General features: G+C 45.7%; 1 protein-coding gene across 1 annotated transcript; it reads right to left on the bottom strand.

The window, feature by feature from the left end:
- Positions 1 to 14615: 14615 nt before the first annotated feature.
- On the bottom strand, positions 14616 to 18865 carry LOC143792900 (uncharacterized). The gene is made up of 4 exons (XM_077279360.1): positions 17368 to 18865; positions 17214 to 17288; positions 16192 to 16387; positions 14616 to 16037 (listed from the first exon to the last, which is right to left on the bottom strand). The coding sequence occupies exons 1-4, from the start codon at positions 17563 to 17565 to the stop codon at positions 15871 to 15873; spliced, it is 636 nt and encodes a 211-aa protein (XP_077135475.1). The 5' UTR covers positions 17566 to 18865; the 3' UTR covers positions 14616 to 15870.
- Between the last annotated feature and the right edge of the window lie 224 nt (positions 18866 to 19089).

The following is a 19089-nucleotide window of genomic DNA, read 5'->3' as shown; positions in this document are numbered from 1 at the left end:
GCTGAAAAGTTCCAGGGGGCCGAATACTGTCGCAATGCACTGTATCTATCTATCTGTCTATCTATCTATCTCATTCCTTCTATCTAGCTATCTATCTATCTATAAATAGATAGAAGGAATGAGATAGATAGATCTATAGATAGATGGAATGAAGGAATAAGAGAGATAGATAGATCTATAGATAGATAGATAGATAGATAGATAGATCGATCTATACATAGATAGAAATTATTGATAGATCTATCTATCTACCTATATAGGACTGGAAAAAACGGAGGCAGCACACCATCAGTAGTGGAAAAAACAGGAGCTACTTTTATTAACCCATCTCAGCAACGTTTCGGTTCTAGTGGATGCAAACCTTTTTCAAGCAATGAATAGATACATATGATAGATACCATATATAGGGTGCAAATGATTACAATCCTTAGGATCAATTACATAAAAAAGAGCATATTTAATCATATAAAATCGTATATAAAATATGCAAAGTGTGACCTGTGTCAATTATATCAACCTAAAGTGCAGTGCTATAAAGTGCATAAAGTGTACATTACATAAAGACATTTAAAAGTCAACTAGCAATTAATGCACAGCTGCATTCCATTAATAAAGTCATCATAACCAAAGGCTTACCCCGCTCAGAATATGTAAACACACGCTCCGTTCGGCGTCCTATGGTTGTAACCACGCATGTCAGGAAATAGTATCCATAAGACACATAGCGCTGCCAACCGGCGCATGCTCGGAGAGTATAAAAATACATGTTCTGCGATTTTATCTATTGGCGCTACAGTTAAGCTGCATTGCGAATGCGTCTAGGACATAATTCCTTCAAAGAACTATACGGCGCCTGCTGTATGTCAGTACGATTATGTCACCATTTCTCACATGTAAAAAAATACGAAACCGTATATTTAAGAGATCTCATGATGTTAACATCCCAAAATTATGCCATATGCGGGAGTTCTCCAATATTTCAATAGCAGATGACCAAGAGGTCAGAACCAAATATATACAAATATAATGGGGCCACCCAAGCAGTGAAGACCGGGATACACATCTCAAGAAACGCGCATCCCAGCCTCAACCTTGCATCGGGTGGAATCCTCAAAAGGATACTCATATATTTTAAATCCATGCTCGAGGCTGACTAAAAAGCCGGAATACAGTGCATACATCCCCATTAGCTGGGGCTGATGACCCACCATGTATTGTGGGAGAGGCACACACCCCGTGAAGAGATGTATCTCAATCCCCATCTCCAGACTTATGATAACTCTTAAGCCCATAGAACTTATGGAAAGACAAAGATATATAATCTGAGAAAGATTTTAGTTGGAGAGACCCATTTTTATGGCAATTTCGGTACAATAGAAGCATAAATACAGAAATCTCAAAAAAAGGCAGCAGCATGTGACAAATCCGCAGAAACTTCTGAGTGGGGTAAGCCGTGGAATACAATCCATAGAAGTACTTCATTATTCAGATAATCTAAAAAAAAAAAACACAACAACATACGTCAAAAATTTAATAGGACCATCCCTATAGAAGACGGAAAAAAATCAAGAAAAAAATAAAAAAGATACGCCTTATGAATACACCCTACAGGACTGTATGTAGTTTGAAGTCAACATTTAACCCATAAGGTTTTAACGTGTTCAATTTACGGATCCATAGTAATTCCTTGGTTTTTAGTAACTTAATTCGATGACCTCCTCGCCCCAATGGGGGGATATGGTCTATGATACGGACTCTTTTCAGGATGGTTTTTCTCAGCAAAATGTTTAGAAACAGGCAAATCAAGTTTCTTTTTTTCTGGTGGTATATCTATGGTGATTTATCCGGGTCTTGAAGTCCCAGGACCTTCTAGTAAGTAGAATACGTATTCACTGGAACAAGTCAAAAAGTGTTTAATGTAGAATAATTCATTTGTAATCGGATGACGAAAGCTATCCCCTTTCAGCATATTTATACAAATGACAAATACTCAAGAAAAATAGCAGCAACATGTCAAAATTCTATGTATAAAAAGTACATAAATCCCAGAGATTTTGGCTGCTATACCTGTGACTGGACTGTAATTATGGACTGATCGCTAATAAACTAGAACCACTATTGGTATTGGTATTGGTAACAACCCATCCTCTGTTTACCGGTCAAGGACATCTGTGTTAACGATGTCTTAGGACCAGAATCCAAATATACCAATTTGTCCTTAATGTTGTTAGACCGTTTATAGGAGATCAATGGAGGCAATCTAAATTCTGTAACATCAGCAAGACATTTATGTAACATAGGCCAATGCCTTCGAATTATCCCTGTTATTTCACCACTTTCCTCACAGAAGGTCGTAATAGGAGGGATTCTTGCCAAGACATTACTATCTTTTTTCTTTTCTGCAGTAAAGTGGTCCTATCCACATCCTTCATTCTATCTCTACATCTATTCAAGGTGTTTTTTTGGATACCTCCTCTGTGTAAACTAATCCATCAATTGCTCCAATGATATTCCGAGTCTATTATCGTCACTCACAATTCTTTTTACACGCAAGAACTGGCTGTAAGGTAAGGACTCGATCAATCTGCTGGGGTGGGAACTCTCATACCTTAAAGGGAACCTGTCACCTGAATTTGGCGGGACCAGTTTTGGGTCATATGGGCGGGGTTTTTGGGTGTTTGATTCACCCTTTCCTTACAAGCTGGCTGCATGCTGGCCGCAATATTGGATTGAAGTTCATTCTCTGTCCTCTGGAGTACACGCCTGCGCATGGCAATAATGCCTTGCGCTGGCGTGTACTCCGGAGGACAGAGAATGAACTTCAATCCAATATTGCGGCCAGCATGCGGCCAGCATGCGGCCAGCATGCAGCCAGCGGGTAAGGAAAGGGTGAATCAAACACCCGAAAACCCCGCCCATATGACCCAAAACTGGTCCCGCCAAATTCAGGTGACAGGTTCCCTTTAACAGATTATTTCTGTCAGTAGGTTTTACAAACATCTCTGTGGAAAAAATCCCATTTTCATGTTTCACAAGGACATCCAAAAATTGAATCTCTTTATCAGAGTAAACCAACGTGAATTTTATGTCATTATCCAAACCATTCAAAAACATCTTGAAGTCCTCCAACTCAGTTAGGCCGGTTTCACATTTGCGGTTGTGTCTGCAGCGTTTGTGCAGCAATTTTCCGTTTTGCGTTGTGTTTTCCTATCTTTAACATTAGGGACGCATGTGTCTGCGATTGGTTGCGTTTTGCCGTGTTTGACGACGCGTGCATCGTTTCGTCGTCTGCGGCTTGGCGCGGTAAACGCTACATGTAGTAATTTTAGAGGCATCAATTTGCCGCCTAGAAACGTATGCGGTTGTTAGCGCAAGGAATGCGGCAAAAAAACGCATTAAAGTCTGTGGGAACACATGCGTACACATGTCTTTGCGTACGCATGCGTTTGATGCGCTTGTGTACTTCGGACTGCGCATGTCCAGGAACTGATTTAGACATGCCCATTAAAGACACATCCTCCTATAAATATCAAACGCATGCGCATAAAAAGCGCAAACACATGTAAAAACGCATGCAAGCACTGCGTTTTTTTACCATCATGTGTAAGCTGATGCGGATAATAAACGCTGCGTTATCAGACGTTTGCATGCGTTTTTGCATGCGTTTGCGTTGCGGACAATACGCTGCGGATTTAACCGCAAATGTGAAAGTAGCCTTATAGTCCCTTTCCATAAGAGGAAGACATCATCTATGTATCTCCACCACTCCAGAACACTGTCGAAGTGGTGGGACACACAGACGAGGTCCTCCTCCATGGCCATCATAACAAGATTAGCATACGCGGATGTCATGTTGGCACCCATCACTGTACCTCTCTTCTGTTCAAAAAAATCATCCTTAAATAAAAAATAATTATTCCTCAAAACAATTTCCAACATGGAGATTATAAAATTTATAGATTCAGGTGTATACATTGTACCAATAAGCTTTCTTCGAACAGCAGTTAAACCTGTGTCATGATTGATAGAAGTATATAATGAGACAACATCAAAGGATGCCAAAATGACATCATGTTCAACCTTAACCTCATTGCGTTTACACAGAAAGTCTGTCGTATCCTCAATAAAAGAGGTAGTCTGCCTAGATAGGGGCCCCAATATTTTGACTAGAAAGATTCCAATGTGGCTAAAGATTGAGTCACACCCCGATATGATCGGCCTTGCGGGGGGACTGGTTAAAGATTTATGGATTTTTGGCAATACAGATATTACCGGTGTAATTTATAAAGATTATCATCTATGATTTTATGTTCTTTTTGCCTCATCCAGTACTAGTTTAATCTTTTTTTCAATATTAAACTTGGGGTCACCCGGCAACTTTTCATATACATTAGTATCTGCTAACTGATGCAGAATCTCAGCCTCATATTTGCAGGTGTCCATGACGACGACACCACCACCCTTATCGGCCGGCTTGAAGGTGATGTCGCTGTCACGGACCAGCTCAGCCAAGGTCAAACTTTCTTCACGGGTCATATTTGGAAATCTAAATTTATTTCTATCATACGTCTGTTTTAAACGCTCAATATCTTTGTTTACAGCAATAATATAAGCCTCGATGACCGAAACATTTATAACCGAAACAAAGTCACTTTTGTTGAACAACATCAAATCACGTGAGCTAAATACTGCATCCATAGGTGTAGATTCATCTTGATTCTGTGCATACCAATATTTCAATTTAATGGTCCTAAAAAATTTAAACTCCACCTCCAATTTGAACCAATCCACATGACTGTTTGGACTAAATGAAAAACCCTTACTTAGCAAGGATACTTGTGTAGCGCCCCCACTGTCGCAGGGCCGAGGGGTACCCGGTACCGGGCCTCTGAGTCTCTGTTCTGGGGTTGTCACGGTGGCTAGACCCGGTCCGTGACCCTGCTGAGGGGCGTACAATGAAGGTGGAGGGAATGATGATGATGTTGGGGTGGTGCGGTGCAGGTTAAATAACGAGGACACCAGGTTGCAGTCTCTTTACCTCTTTACTCAGTCCGGAATACGGTTAACCGGGCTGCGCAAGTCCGGCCGGTCCGATGGCACCTCCAGAGTTCCCTTTGCAGGTGGAAATCTGTGCCTACCTTCTAGCGCCTGTGTGTTGTGGTCCTCCCCTGCTGTGCTTACGGGATAGTCCCCACAACTGTTGTGTCTGTTTCTGAAGTTCCCTCACAACTCGATTAAGATGTTCTACTTCGTCCCCCAGATGATATGGCTAGGACGCACCCGTATGACGGGTAGGCTCGGAGTTCTTCCGGGACCCTAGCGTCGCCCCTCTCCTATTGTTGCCCCCTATGTCTTCGTAGGTGATTTGTGTGAGACAGCCCGCCTATAGCTGACTGTCCTGCCGTAGGTTTGAAGTATTGCTTGGAGCCTAGTACTTCCTCGGCGTTCCGGCCACCGGCTACGCGCCTCAGTAGGATGTTGCCTCGTCTTACAGCACGACTCCTACTGGTATTTCTCCTTTTTGCGTTGATCTCGTTTCTCACTCAGCACAATATACCTCGCTTCTTGTCCTTTCTTAGGGTACCGCCGCGATCAAGTGCAGACGCGGTCCCGTAACGTTCTTTCTGTTCGCTAGGCCTCTGTCAGGATCCCACCCCTGACAGGGACCCCCCTGAGTCTCTCCCCGCAACACCCTCTGCCACAGGATGTTGCCTGTTCGGTTCGATTCCCAGTCAGCTTCTGTCTAACTTTCTGCCTAACCCCCAGTTTTACCAGATTGCGAGGAGTGGCCTAATACATAGCACCCTTAGCTCCCCCTGGAGGCCAGACTGTGAAGTGTTTTGGTGACTGTGATACCTGGTCAGAAGAACTCCTTCAGTGCCATCAGACGTGCCATAGCCCCCCTTAGCGGCGGAGCATCAGTACTGCAACGACCAGGACTCTGGGGCGCTGCACTCCCCCCCGGTTAAATCCAGTACTCCTGGACTGGGAAGAAAACAACAGTACATGTCAGCGAAAAGACATACAATTTTTGAAATGCAATAACATTAAGCAAGTTTGAACAGAGCTTCCCTTTACGGGAGGTGAGAACACTTGAACGTTACAACATGGTTAAATACTTTAAATAACATACTATAAATAACTTTTCTTACCCATCCGGGTATTCTACTAAGTGCAAATTTTTGAACAATAATTTAACATTGCCTTTAAGGATGTACACACTGAATCCACTAAAGACCTTCTTATAAAACGCTATAAGGCTAATCAACTTTTCCTTCATCTTCTATCTTTACATCTGCAGGACCGCCTGTCTATCTGCCCCAGGCCTACTGCCTCTCGTTCTATTACAGGACCGCCCCTTTCAGCCCGGGCCTACTGCCTTTCTGCTACTATACACAGTATAGAACTTATCTTCCATCTCTCAGTTCAGAATCACCGAGCCATCTCTGTATGGCTCCTAGGAGGACTCACCGACTAACCCCGTCTGGGTTCACTTCCTGTCCTCATTCTTCTAGCAACATCATTAAACATTTCTCACAATTAACCAGCTCACTACATACAACTTTTTTATACATAAGCATTATTAATACTCTCTTTTAAAGCATCATCATTCTGTAAGTACTATCGATGAACGTTCCCTTTAAGAAGGAACCAAGTCTCTATGAGGTAGTGCAACTTCTCAAGCTGCAAGTCCGTATGCAGCAAGGACTCCGGTACTGCTTCCAGGAACAGTTTCTTCGCAAAGAGTCCTTTCTTTTATAAAACCAGTAGAGGGCACCTTTAAGAAGGTGCAAACTATTTACAAGAAGTTTGTAATCATGCAGTGTTCATGATCCAGCAGTTCTTTCAATAATGATAACACAGGAAACAAAACAAAAAGCAGAAGAAGGGATCCCGGGTAAACAAAGGGATCCCTTTAAGAGTTAACCCTAGTCGGGTCATAGCAGCAAGAGGACAAACAGTTAACTATATACATGTGATAAAGCATTCTTGCTTACTCAGTTTCTGGTGGAGCAGGAGGCGGCCTCCTTCCGGGTCTCACCTGGCAGGTGGCCCTTTGCGGCTGATGTAGTGTCAGTGTCAATGGTTGGTCCCTCGGGTGCAGTCAGGTTGCCCGGTGTCTGGATTCGGAGGCTAACCCTGGCTGCAAGCTTCGTAGCCGTGACAAGGCGCACAGTGGCGATAGTGACAAGATCTGTCAAGTCCGGATCGGTCATGGCCGGGGCAACAGGTGACACCCCCTCAGGCCCACATCGTTGGACGTTCCGAGCGCACCATCCTTGCGCACTCCGGTGGCGGGTGTAAGTCACCTGATCCCCCCTTTGCAATAGTGGGTCTCCGTATTGGTCGCGGCAGGAAGTCTTCACGTTATAACTGGTAACGAAGACGTCAGTCGGTAGTCCCGGTTCTTGTATGGAGCCCCAACCCCGCTTTGGGTGAAAGGCCAGCACAGTTCCCCGCTTTACCACGTCTTTCCTGCCACACGCAGGCTTCGGGCATTGTACTTTTGGCGCATTAGTTTGTCCCGTGTCTCTTCGGTTTTTCCAATGTAGGATCAGGCATTGTTTATATTGTTCCCAGGTGAGCACAGCAAGGGTGAAGCCTTCCTCCCGAGCTCCTTCTGGCCCGGTCCAGGGGGTGTCCCACTGGAGGATCACCCCTTCTGGCCTCACATCTATGGGTTCCCCCATCGTGGCCGGTAGTGGAGGTACCAGCTTCCCCATCGCATCGGGGGTGAGCACCACCAGCCCCGCCGAGAGGAGACAGTTATTGTTGGGGGAGGAGCAGTCGCGGGAGCGGGATCGGTCAGGGGAGCAGGATCGGTCGGGGGAGCAGAATCGGCCGGGGGAGTAGGGGCGCCTTCCATACCTGCGCCTGATGTGATTCCACCGATGTCGATCCGTTCCACTGACAAGGACACTGGAATCGGCTGCAGCCCGGACCGCGGCTCCTCCAAGGTGGCCTCTCGATGTGGCTCCGCTCTCCATGGCTCCACACCTGCTGGCTCCGTGGTCGGGATAGGTAGGCTCGGCTCCGCCGCCAGTGGCTCCAAGGAGTTCAGATCCTGCAGTTGCAGCGGATGCGGGTTCGCCTTTGGTGGGGGAAGGCAAGCCGGGATCACTTCGCCGTCGCTTGGGCACTTGCTGATCGTCATCACTGTCCGGCATTCGGCGGCAACGCATGCACCTGGCTCCGCCATTTCTCCAAGGTCGAGTTCCCTCTTCACCTCGTTCCCGCCGTTGCAAATCAGGGGGTGGTTCCCCTCTGCTTCTGGGCAGGTCATCATCTCGCAGCAGAAGTTGGAGGGGGCGGTCACTGCTTTTGGCGCCGCTCTGGTAGTCCCCTCCCATGGCACGCCCGTTTTCTTCCTCTGCGCTCCCGGTGGCGCTGCAATGGCGGCAGTTTTGGCGGGAACTTCTGGCGGCAAGTGGCAATACACAGTCTTTGCAATAAGTCACAGTCCAAGCACAATAAATCACAGTTCCAAGGCACACATGACCTGATTCTTCAGGCTTAAATAGATCCTGTTCGTGACACCAAGTTGTAGCGTCCCCACTGTCGCAGGGCCGAGGGGTACCCGGTACCGGGCCTCTGAGTCTCTGTTCTGGGGTTGTCACGGTGGCTAGACCCGGTCCGTGACCCTGCTGAGGGGCGTACAATGAAGGTGGAGGGAATGATGATGATGTTGTGGTGGTGCGGTGCAGGTTAAATAACGAGGACACCAGGTTGCAGTCTCTTTACCTCTTTACTGAAGGTCCCAGGATCCTCAGTCCGGAATACGGTTAACCGGGCTGCGCTAGTCCGGCCGGTCCGATGGCACCTCCAGAGTTCCCTTTGCAGGTGGAAATCTGTGCCTACCCTCTAGCGCTTGTGTGTTGTGGTCCTCCCCTGCTGTGCTTACGGGATAGTCCCCACAACTGTTGTGTCTGTTTCTGAAGTTCCCTCACAACTCGATTAAGATGTTCTGCTTCGTCCCCCAGGATCCCACCCCTGACAGGGACCCCCCTGAGTCTCTCCCCGCAACACCCTCTGCCACAGGATGTTGCCTGTTCGATTCCCAGTCAGCTTCCATCTAACTTTCTGCCTAACCCCCAGTTTTACCAGATTGTGAGGAGTGGCCTAATACATAGCACCCTTAGCTCCCCCTGGAGGCCAGACTGTGAAGTGTTTTGGTGACTGTGATACCTGGTCAGAAGAACTCCTTCAGTGCCATCAGACGTACCATAGCCCCCCTTAGCGGCGGAGCATCAGTACTGCAACGACCAGGACTCTGGGGCGCTGCACTTGGCTATCAGATAATATTTTAGAAGATAAGTTTACCCCAGGATTCAGTCTTTCTTTTTCAGGGTCTTTGCAGAAATGTGCGCACTTTCTGCTTTCTCTCTCTTTTGTCTGCGATGGTGCTTCCTGCCTCCCCTCCTTCTGTGCTTCCTGTGTGGTCCTCCAATGGATCCTCTAAAAAAACATTATCATGAGCAATAGCACAATTAGTAGATGAAATTTCAGAATTCAATTTATACAAGACACCACCTTGGTCTACTTGGTGTTTTTGTTATAGTTTTTATTGATTTTAGAACCATCCATTTGCCAATTATAAATCCTTCCAAGGCGATAATCCTCTGCTCTGCATCCCTGTTCCATTTCTTCCTCTTGATGTCCTCTAATTCCTCTCAGGTCTTTTTTAAACGGGAATCAGTTGTTTCCTTGAATTGTTTCCATAGATTATCTCCCAGTTGTTCCTTAAAGGGAACCTATCACCTGAATTTGGCGGGACCAGTTTTGGGTCATATGGGTGGGGTTTTCGGGAGTTTGATTCACCCTTTCCTTACCCGCTGGCTGTATGCTGGCCGCAATATTGGATTGAAGTTCATTCTCTGTCCTCCATAGTACACGCCTGTGTAAGGCAATATTGCCTTGCGCAGGCGTGTACTCCGGAGGACAGAGAATGAACTTCAATCCAATATTGTGGCCAGCATGCAGCCAGCGGGTAAGGAAAGGGTGAATCAAACACCCGAAAACCCCGCCCATATGACCCAAAACTGGTCCCGCCAAATTCAGGTGATAGGTTCCCTTTAAGAGCATCTTCAGTATTAGAGGTACTTCCATGCAACACCTGGATCTCTTTCTGTAAAAATTCCATGTTTAACAATAGAATGTCCAAAGCAAATTTATTAGACAGAACAAAAAATATTCACAAAAACCATTATCAGTGGAAAATAAATTTGGCCGTATATTGGAGCACAAGCCCCTTAGTATCCTTTTTTGTACATAATATTCCTTCAAAGTCATAAGGTGCAACTGCAGTGTAACCAGTCGCTTGCTGTCATTACCATATTTACGTTTCAAATCCAAAAGACATGGAGTACTCAAAAACATGGCGTTCCCTTCTATTCCTCCCAGGATCCTCTCTTCATTTTCTGGAGTATAAAAAAACATCTTGGGCAGTTCTGTATCACCACTTAATGTGGTCATTGTAAAAAATAGAAAAAAAGAAAATCTGTGCACACTTCTACTGGTAATATATAGAGAAAGGATATTAGGGCAGCACAACAAATACAAAAAGAGCAGAAAAAGAGATTTTGGATTCCTGTAATTGAGGTTTGGTCTATGCCTGGGGGGCTTGGCACCCGATTTTCTCTTTTTCTGCTCTTTTTGTATTTGTTGTGCTGCTCTAATACCCTTTCTCTATTTACCTATCTATCTATCTATCTATCTATCTATCTATCTATCTATCTATCTATCTATGTGTAATGGAGTGTGGGTTGGACAAATGTAAGGCTACGTTCACATTTGCGTTGTGCGCCGCAGCGTCGTCGCCGCAACGCACAACGCAAACAAAAACGCAGCAAAACGCATACACAACGCTGCGTTTTGCGCCACATGCGTTCAACGCATGCGGCGCAAAACGCTGCGTTTTTTGTAAACGCAGTTGCGTTTTCAACAAAAAACGCAGCGTTTTGCGCCGCATGCGTTTTTTGAGCAGTGAGTCATTCTTCATCCCACCCCCAAAAAAAAGTGTCTACACAATAGATAAGGACCACCAATGGCTAGAAGAGGGTTGGTGTTTATGTAATTGTGTATATATACCATGGCAGACATGAATTCCTCCCATTTTGCTGGTATTCATGATGGAGCGTCCCATGGACAGTATCGTCATGGATATGGAGATGGAATTTGCCTTGGCTCATGCCTATGCTGTCGCCTGTGCTCATCAAAGAGAAAGAGAAAAACGGAGATGGATTCATCGCCGATTTTGGATACACCCTATCTTGGAAGTCCGGGAGAGCCGTGGAGCATACCATAGCTTGTTTGGCGAACTGAATGAGAACCTGGAGAAATATTTCGAGTACACCAGGATGTCTCAGGAGAGCTTCCGGTATCTTCTGCGTCGGGTGGAAGGAGCCATTAGCAGGCAGGACACTCAGCTCCGGAGAGCTATTTCCGCAGAGGAACGGCTGCTGGTGACTCTACGGTACGTAGCTGTTTGAATGACTGAGATATGTTCGGCTACGTTCACATCTTCCCTTTTTTTTTTTTTTTTTTCTTAATTTTTTTTGGGGGTGGTATGGTCAATGTACTTTTAGGCTGTGTTTCTACGGTCAGTAAACGCTGCTTGTTTGACGCTGCAGCGTCAAACAAGCAGCGTCCAGATGTTCCAGCATAGTGGAGGGGATTTTATGAAATCCCGTCTCCACTATGCGTGGAAACCCGCACGCGGAGGCCCTGCGACTCCGGACATGCTGCGCGTCTTTTCAGAACACAGCATGTCCGTACACCTTGCGGGGACGCAGCGTCCCCGCAAGGTATATCACAGGGCCCTACGGCGAGGGGTGCGATGATCCCGGATGTGTACTGTACACATCCGGCACCATCGCGTCCCAGGAAGGGGGCGGGGCTTATCGCCGACCGGCTTCACCGCTGCAACGATAGCGCCGCGTCTCCGGACAGTGGAGACATACCCTTATAAATTGCAATGTACTAATGTAATTTCTTTATCTTCTTGGCAGTTTCCTGGCTACCGGAGAGACCTTGCGATCCCTTCAATTTCAGTTCCGGATTGGAGTCTCCACTCTCTCGGGAATTATTGCTGAGACCTGCCGCGCTTTGTGGGATAACCTCCGTGAAGAATTTTTACCCGTCCCTACAAGCGATATCTGGTTGGCCAACGCCGAGAAATTTGAGGAAGTGTGTTCGTTTCCAAACTGTATTGGCGCGGTGGATGGCAAGCACATTCGTATTACCAAGCCAGGGAAAAGTGGATCCCTTTTCTATAACTACAAAAAATATTTTTCCACTGTGCTGATGGCAATTGCCGGTGCGGACTGCCGTTTTCTGGCAGTCGACATTGGTGCTTTTGGCCGGTCAAATGACTCGCGCACATTCAAAGAGTCTGATATGGGCCAAAAATTATATGGCAACAATTTCAATTTCCCCCAGCCACGACCTCTTCCCCACACCGAAGGCCCTGCGATGCCATTTGTTGTGGTTGGGGATGAGGCATTCCAAATGTCTGCCAACCTATTGAAACCCTACTCAAGTCGGGGCTTGGACCACACGAAAAGGGTGTTCAATTACAGACTGTCCAGGGCCAGAAGGACTGTGGAGTGCGCCTTTGGCATCCTTGTCTCTAAATGGCGGATATTAGGATCCGCCATTAATCTGAAAACTGAGACAGTGGATGAGGTGGTGAAGGCGTGTGTGGTTCTCCACAATTTTATTCTGGCCAAAGAGAGACTGAACGTTGATCTGGATGAAACCATAGCCAACCCATTGCCCAATTTCCATGATCATCCTCTGAGGACAAGTGTGGAAATTGCGCAGATGAGGGACCGTTTTGCGGCCTATTTTGTGTCAGATGTTGGCCGTCTGTCATGGCAAGATTCAATGGTGTAATAAACTGTTGGACTGTATTCTGGTGTGACTATGCTAAAAATAGTTCACCAATGTAAATGTGCCTTATCTAAAAAACTTGGAAACCTTTGTTTTTAAAATGTTGTGTTTTAATAAAAAAATTTTCTTACGTTTTCTACCCTGCTTCCAAGACAAAATTTATACCATACCATATTTATTTGTTTGTCAGATCGCCGTGTATCGTTGTGTTTGACAGCAAAATCAACGATACCAGCGATGTTTTACACTGGTAACCAGGGTAAACAACGGGTTACCAAGCGCATGGTCGCGCTTAGTAACCCGATGTTTACCGTGGTTACCAGTGTTAATTGTAAACTAAAAAATAAAAATAAATATACTCATCTTCGCGTCCCCTGGCGTCCACTTCCTGCACTGAGTGAGCGCCGGCCGTAAAGTGAATGCACAGCACAGCGTTGCTGTGAGGGACGTCACTCAGTCAGTGCAGGGAAGCTGACGCCGGGGGATGCGATTGTGAATATTTTTTTTTTTTTCATTTTACACTGGTAACCAGGGTAAACATCGGAAGTGCGCCCTGCGCTTAGCAACCCGATGTTTAACATGGTTACCCGGGGACCTCGGCATCGTTGGTCGCTGGAGAGCGGTCACACAGACCGCTCTCCAGCTCCCAAATAGCGATGCTGCAGTGAATTGCATCGTTGTCTGTTTTGCTGCAGCATTGTTAAGTGTGAAGGTACCTTTACAGTATGTGTCCACGTTCAGGATTGCATCCTGAATTGCTCAGGTTTTTTCATCAATATTTGTAAGCCAAAACCAGGAGTGGAACAATTAGGAAAAGTAGAATAGAAACATATGCTCCACTGCTGTATTTATTACCCACGCCTGGTTTTGGCTACAAATATTGAATTAAAATCCGGACCAAATCCGGATGCAATCCTGAGCGTGGACACATACCCTTTTTCTTTGAAAACAACTCATACACTTTAGTGTTTGGAAACACCTCATACAGCAATGAAAGACACCCAAAGAAACGGTCAAATTAAAAAATCCAAAAATACTGTCTGACATTGCATATATGAGGTGTTTGAAGCACAAATAAACGACGCACGGAGTGAATTACCGAGCAGTGTACTTGAAAAGAAGACCAAATATTGTATACAAAAAAATAAATTTTTATTGAGGGGAAACAGAAAAAAAGGGAAAAGAAAATTAGGGGGTATCAACAGCCGAGGGGGGATCAACATCCGCTACCACCGGTGACCGGTAGCTTCTAGTTCTGGACCTGGGAGTGGTAGAGGAGGAGGAGGAGGAGGAGCCGCCATACTCGAGGAGGCTTGATGGCAGGTCCAAACCCCCCGCAGGGTACACTAGGGAGACCGCCTCGTCAGTAGAGGAGGGAGGAGGCAACACAAGCCGCCTGCGTTTTTGGCTTGGTTGGCCCTGGCTGCTCCTGCTGTGGCTAGAGCCACGACGAGATGGTGTCTGTCTTGGAGCAGCCAGAACCTGTGCCTCTGTGTGTGTGTCTGTGTGCCTCCTCTTATGTGTTTTTTTTTTTCTTTTCCTGCCTTCTGCGGCATCTCCCCCAGAAGCACTCCTACGGGAGGATGAGGGCCTGGCAGGAGCAGGAGTGGGCCGCACACTGGTATGGTGCCTGTGGTGGCGTCGCCCGGCACTTGGACCAGGGTGGGGTGGCTGGAGTGACTCTGCAGCAGTAGTCGGAGTCACGCTAGCCAACGACGGCACTACGGGCAGTGTCGCTGACTGCGCGACCCGAGACTGCTGCAGAGCCCTCACGTAAGAATTGTTGCAGTCCTGCATCACCGAAATCTGGAGTTCCGGCGTAAGGTTTTCCACCATGCCCTTAGCAATTGTGCTTAAAAAATGTTTTGCCGGATTTGAGAGCTCGGCTTCAATGGCTTCAAGGCGACGTTCGATACTGGACATTTTATCGGTCATCGCCTTGAAACCATTCTGGAACACCGTGCTCAAGTGCAAAAATTCTGGCATGGCTGGCCTGTCCGAGGCCCGCTGGCGCTGTCGGGAATTCCCGAACGAAGGTGCGCCAGAGGCCTCGGGCAGGGGAAAACCTGATGTACCGGCAGCCGGTTCTCCAGATGATGGTGGTGCAAGCCTGCTGTCGCTGTGGGATGGCTGTGACGGGTCAGATGGCGATCCATGAAGTTCCGCTTCACAGGGGGGAGCTCGCTGGAGGGTGCTGCTGTGTGTCCTGTGAAAAGAAAAGGAAAAAATTAGTCTTCAATTAATAAACTATCACATACGCCAACTCCTGTAAAAAAATTTACATTACATGACACAACAAAACATTACAATCCCCTGTATCTTAGTCTGTGTGGCCTATAATAAATTGCTGATTGTTATCGCCAGCTGAGCATTAGGGCTCACGATAACAATCATGGACATACCGACGGCAGATAATGACTGTTAATTCAAGTTGGCAAAGGCAATGCATACCCCTGTCATCTTAAAAAAAACAAATCTAGATAATGCCTATGTCAAAAAAAATAGTAGAAAATTTAAAGTCAAGAATAAAATTTAAAAACCCAAAAACTTTAAAAAAAAGACTTTGTTGATCTGATCGCAGGAATGGCCATGACGTTAGGATCATGTGATCGAGACGTCATCATTATTCCTGCAATCAGAACTACCCTGACTCAGAACGTAACCTGTCATGGACTACAATGACTCACGCCTAACCCAAAAAATTACTAATGGGCTATATACCATTCCACTAGGGTTAAAGGATGGCCAAAATGCTACGATGACTACATGGATGGCCAATATACTATGTTCCTTTGGAAATATACTATGTGTATATGTAGCTCGAACGTGTACTATGTGGCTGCGATATAGTGGCCTGGAAATCTACTATGTGGATGCACAATGTACGTGGCTGGGCAATGTACTATGTGGCTGTGCAATATGCTATGTGTCTGGGCAATGTACAATGTGGATGTGCAATATGGTATGTTGACAAAATACTTACTGTCGGCGGCCAAGGACCGGTCTTAAGAACTGGAGTGCCCTGTTATATTTATAGGGCACCGACTTGGACGCAGCAGCACCACTCCGAGCTTGCTCCTCCTCAGCACGAATCCCCTTATTGAAACGGTCCTTTATGGATCGCCATCTGGTCCTCAACTTTTTCACTGTTAATGTAAAGACAAAAAAATTGTTACATATTTAGCATTGTAAAAGGATAAAACAACCGTGTGCGATGCAAAGTGTAGGCGTTGATCGCATCACACACGGTTGTGTTTATCCTAGCAAGATGGGTCATAGCAGCGTATCTGCAATACTCACTAAAGGTGCCTTTGTCCTTCGCTGAGGCACTGTCAAAGCCATCCCACAGCGAGTTTGCCACCTCTGCCCACAAACGCCTAGACACCACCTGGTCCATGTGCCGAGGGTCACGGCTGTCCCACAACGGGCCCCGCTCCTGGATGCTTGAAATAAGGAGGTCCACATCTACACTCTCTCCTTGGGCCCGTTGTGAAACCTAGAAAAATTAGAAAACAAATAGGTTAAAAATATGCAAATATTAACAACCACCAGCACCTGGCATGATAGGTACCTCTGCCCTATCCTTTGCCATTTGATGTATGTATATTGATGTTTTCTACACCTGTGTTTTGGAATGTTTGTGTGCAGGGAGTTCAACTTTATTTTACCTTCCCCCAATACTTGCTGCCCTGAAAATCTATAATGTATAAAGGCCCCGTCTCACATAGTGATTTAACAACCATCACGACCAGCGATACTGCCTGGCCGTGATCGTTGGTAAGTCGTTGTGTGGTTGCTGGGGAGCTGTCACACAGACAGCTCTCTCCAGCGACCAACGATCAGGGGAACGACTTCGGCATCGTTGAAACTGTCTTCAATGATGCTGAAGTCCCCCTGCAGCACCCGGGTAACCATGGTAAACATCGGGTTACTAAGCGCGGCCCTGCGCTTAGTAACCCGATGTTTATCATGGTTACCAGGGAAGACATCGCTGGATCGGTGTCACACACACCACTTCAGCGATGTCAGCGGGACCTCAACGACCAAAAAACGGCCCAGGCCATTCCAACACGACCAGCGATCTCACAGCAGGGGCCTGATCGCTGGTACGGGTCACACATATTAGCGAGATCGCTACTGAGGTCGCTGTTGCGTCACAAAACTAGTGACTCAGCAGCGATCTCGCTAGCGATCTTGGTATGTGTGACGGGGGCCTAAGCTTAGTAAACATCCCTAGTGAAAGCAGGATGCTCCTCAAATGTAATGTTCCTCACAGCAGGATGCTACTGAAAAAAAAAAGATAAAAAAAAAAAAATACTCACTCGCCGGCCTGACGCCACATCTTGGCCCCGATCTCTCTGCTCCCGCTGACTGCCTTCCCCCTCACTTGAAGAAGCCTGGAAAAATTGTATACAAAAATTATTGTCAATGCTACAAATGGCAGCTAATAGTAAGCAACTGGACATAATTACTCACCGCACTCCCCCGCGCCGATTGGCTATGTTCTGAAGAACTTGGCATTCTTGCAAGTTTGTGCTGCAATGAAAAAATGAGCAAAAAATCACATCCAATGCCACATACAATAAAATAGGCCCAAAACATTAAAAAACCACAATTGACTGTTGACTGATAGGACAATGCAAACTCAAAAAGCGACACCACAATGCCATACATTGCAAGAGAATAAAATCGAAGAAACAATACAAGAATAGACCCAAACAAAATTAAGCAAAAATAGACACCTATGTAAAATTTTCAAAAGCTACAAAATTATCAAAAAAATAAATACAGAAAAAAAAAGGCACAATGAAATAGCAAACTAATGAACGCCATAATTTACAATTACAACAAGACATGATCCAAAACAACACCATCTGGTGACATCCACAGAAATACATCAGAAAAAGGCGCTAAATACCATTCTAGATAATAAGCAATAAACATTACGGGTCAACCGCTGTTACAATATACAGCAACCCAAAAGATAAAACATAGTCAAATAGAAAAGAAAACACAATAAATTTTTAAAAAAAGGCCCCCAACAAAAAAAAATTATTAATATAAAGGCCATACTACACACTTGTCAATGGAAACATTCAAGAAAGGAGATACATACGGAAGCCATAGGGAAAACGACGTAAAACCATCAGAGTTTAAACCCCCCCAAAAAAAGGTAAAATACAATTGAAAATAGAATGGCATATAGCAGCCCAGAACAATACAATACAAATGAAACATCATAAATGTAGCCCCCCCCACCAGCAAGAAAAGACACTCAAGGAAAGAAAAAAAAATGCCCACAGCATAATAAAACACAGCAAGACATGAGCCAATAAAAAACGCCATACGGTTACCCCCAACAATAGAAACCAGAAAAAGACATGCACCAGAAATTTCAAAAAAAAATCTGCCAAATTTAAAGACATTGACCAACTGCATGACACCAGAACAACCCAAAACCAAGCAAGGCCGAAGACAACAAACGCCAGCATATAACGCCAGAAGTACATCAAAACCAGATTAAAAAAAACAATTTTTCAATACAACCCACAGTGCCATAACCGTACAATAGCACAGAACAAACATTGCACAAATTAAATCAAAATCAATAAATAAAACACAGAATAAAAAATATGCAAAGAGAAATATATACTTACATGTTTGGAAAGCAGATTCCCTTCAGTCAGTCTTCTCTGTAGCTAGCCTTGTGAAAGACAATGCCAAACCCCCTTTTTTTTTATATATATAGTGTTTTTTTAGTGTCTAGACAAAGTCTAGACAATGTTTTGCATTTTTTATTGGAAAACGCATGCGTCGTACAACGCACCACGACGCAAGTACTTGCGTCGTCTGCGTTGTCAATGCAAGTCAATGGGAAAAAAGCCGCATTGACGACGCAAACACGACGCAAACACGACGCATGCGTTTTTTACGAAGTCTGCGCCGCCCAAAAAATGCAACATGTTGCGTTTGCCGCGCCCTGACAGGTGCGCCCTAACGCCGCATGCGGCGTACAACGCACCAAAACGCATGACAACGCATGTACATGCGGCGCCATGCGGCCCCAATGTTAAATATAGGGCCGCACGCCGCATGCGTTTTGGTGCGGCGACGACGCTGCGGCGCACACCGCAAATGTGAACGTAGCCTAAAAGAGGAGGTTGGACAAGAAATGACACCACAAATCATTTTTTTTGT

The sequence above is a fragment of the Ranitomeya variabilis genome, chromosome 1, assembly GCF_051348905.1.
Source record: "Ranitomeya variabilis isolate aRanVar5 chromosome 1, aRanVar5.hap1, whole genome shotgun sequence".
Classification (NCBI taxonomy): domain Eukaryota; kingdom Metazoa; phylum Chordata; class Amphibia; order Anura; family Dendrobatidae; genus Ranitomeya; species Ranitomeya variabilis.
Note: the sequence above shows the minus strand (reverse complement) of the source record. Positions and strands in the feature narration are given on the sequence as shown.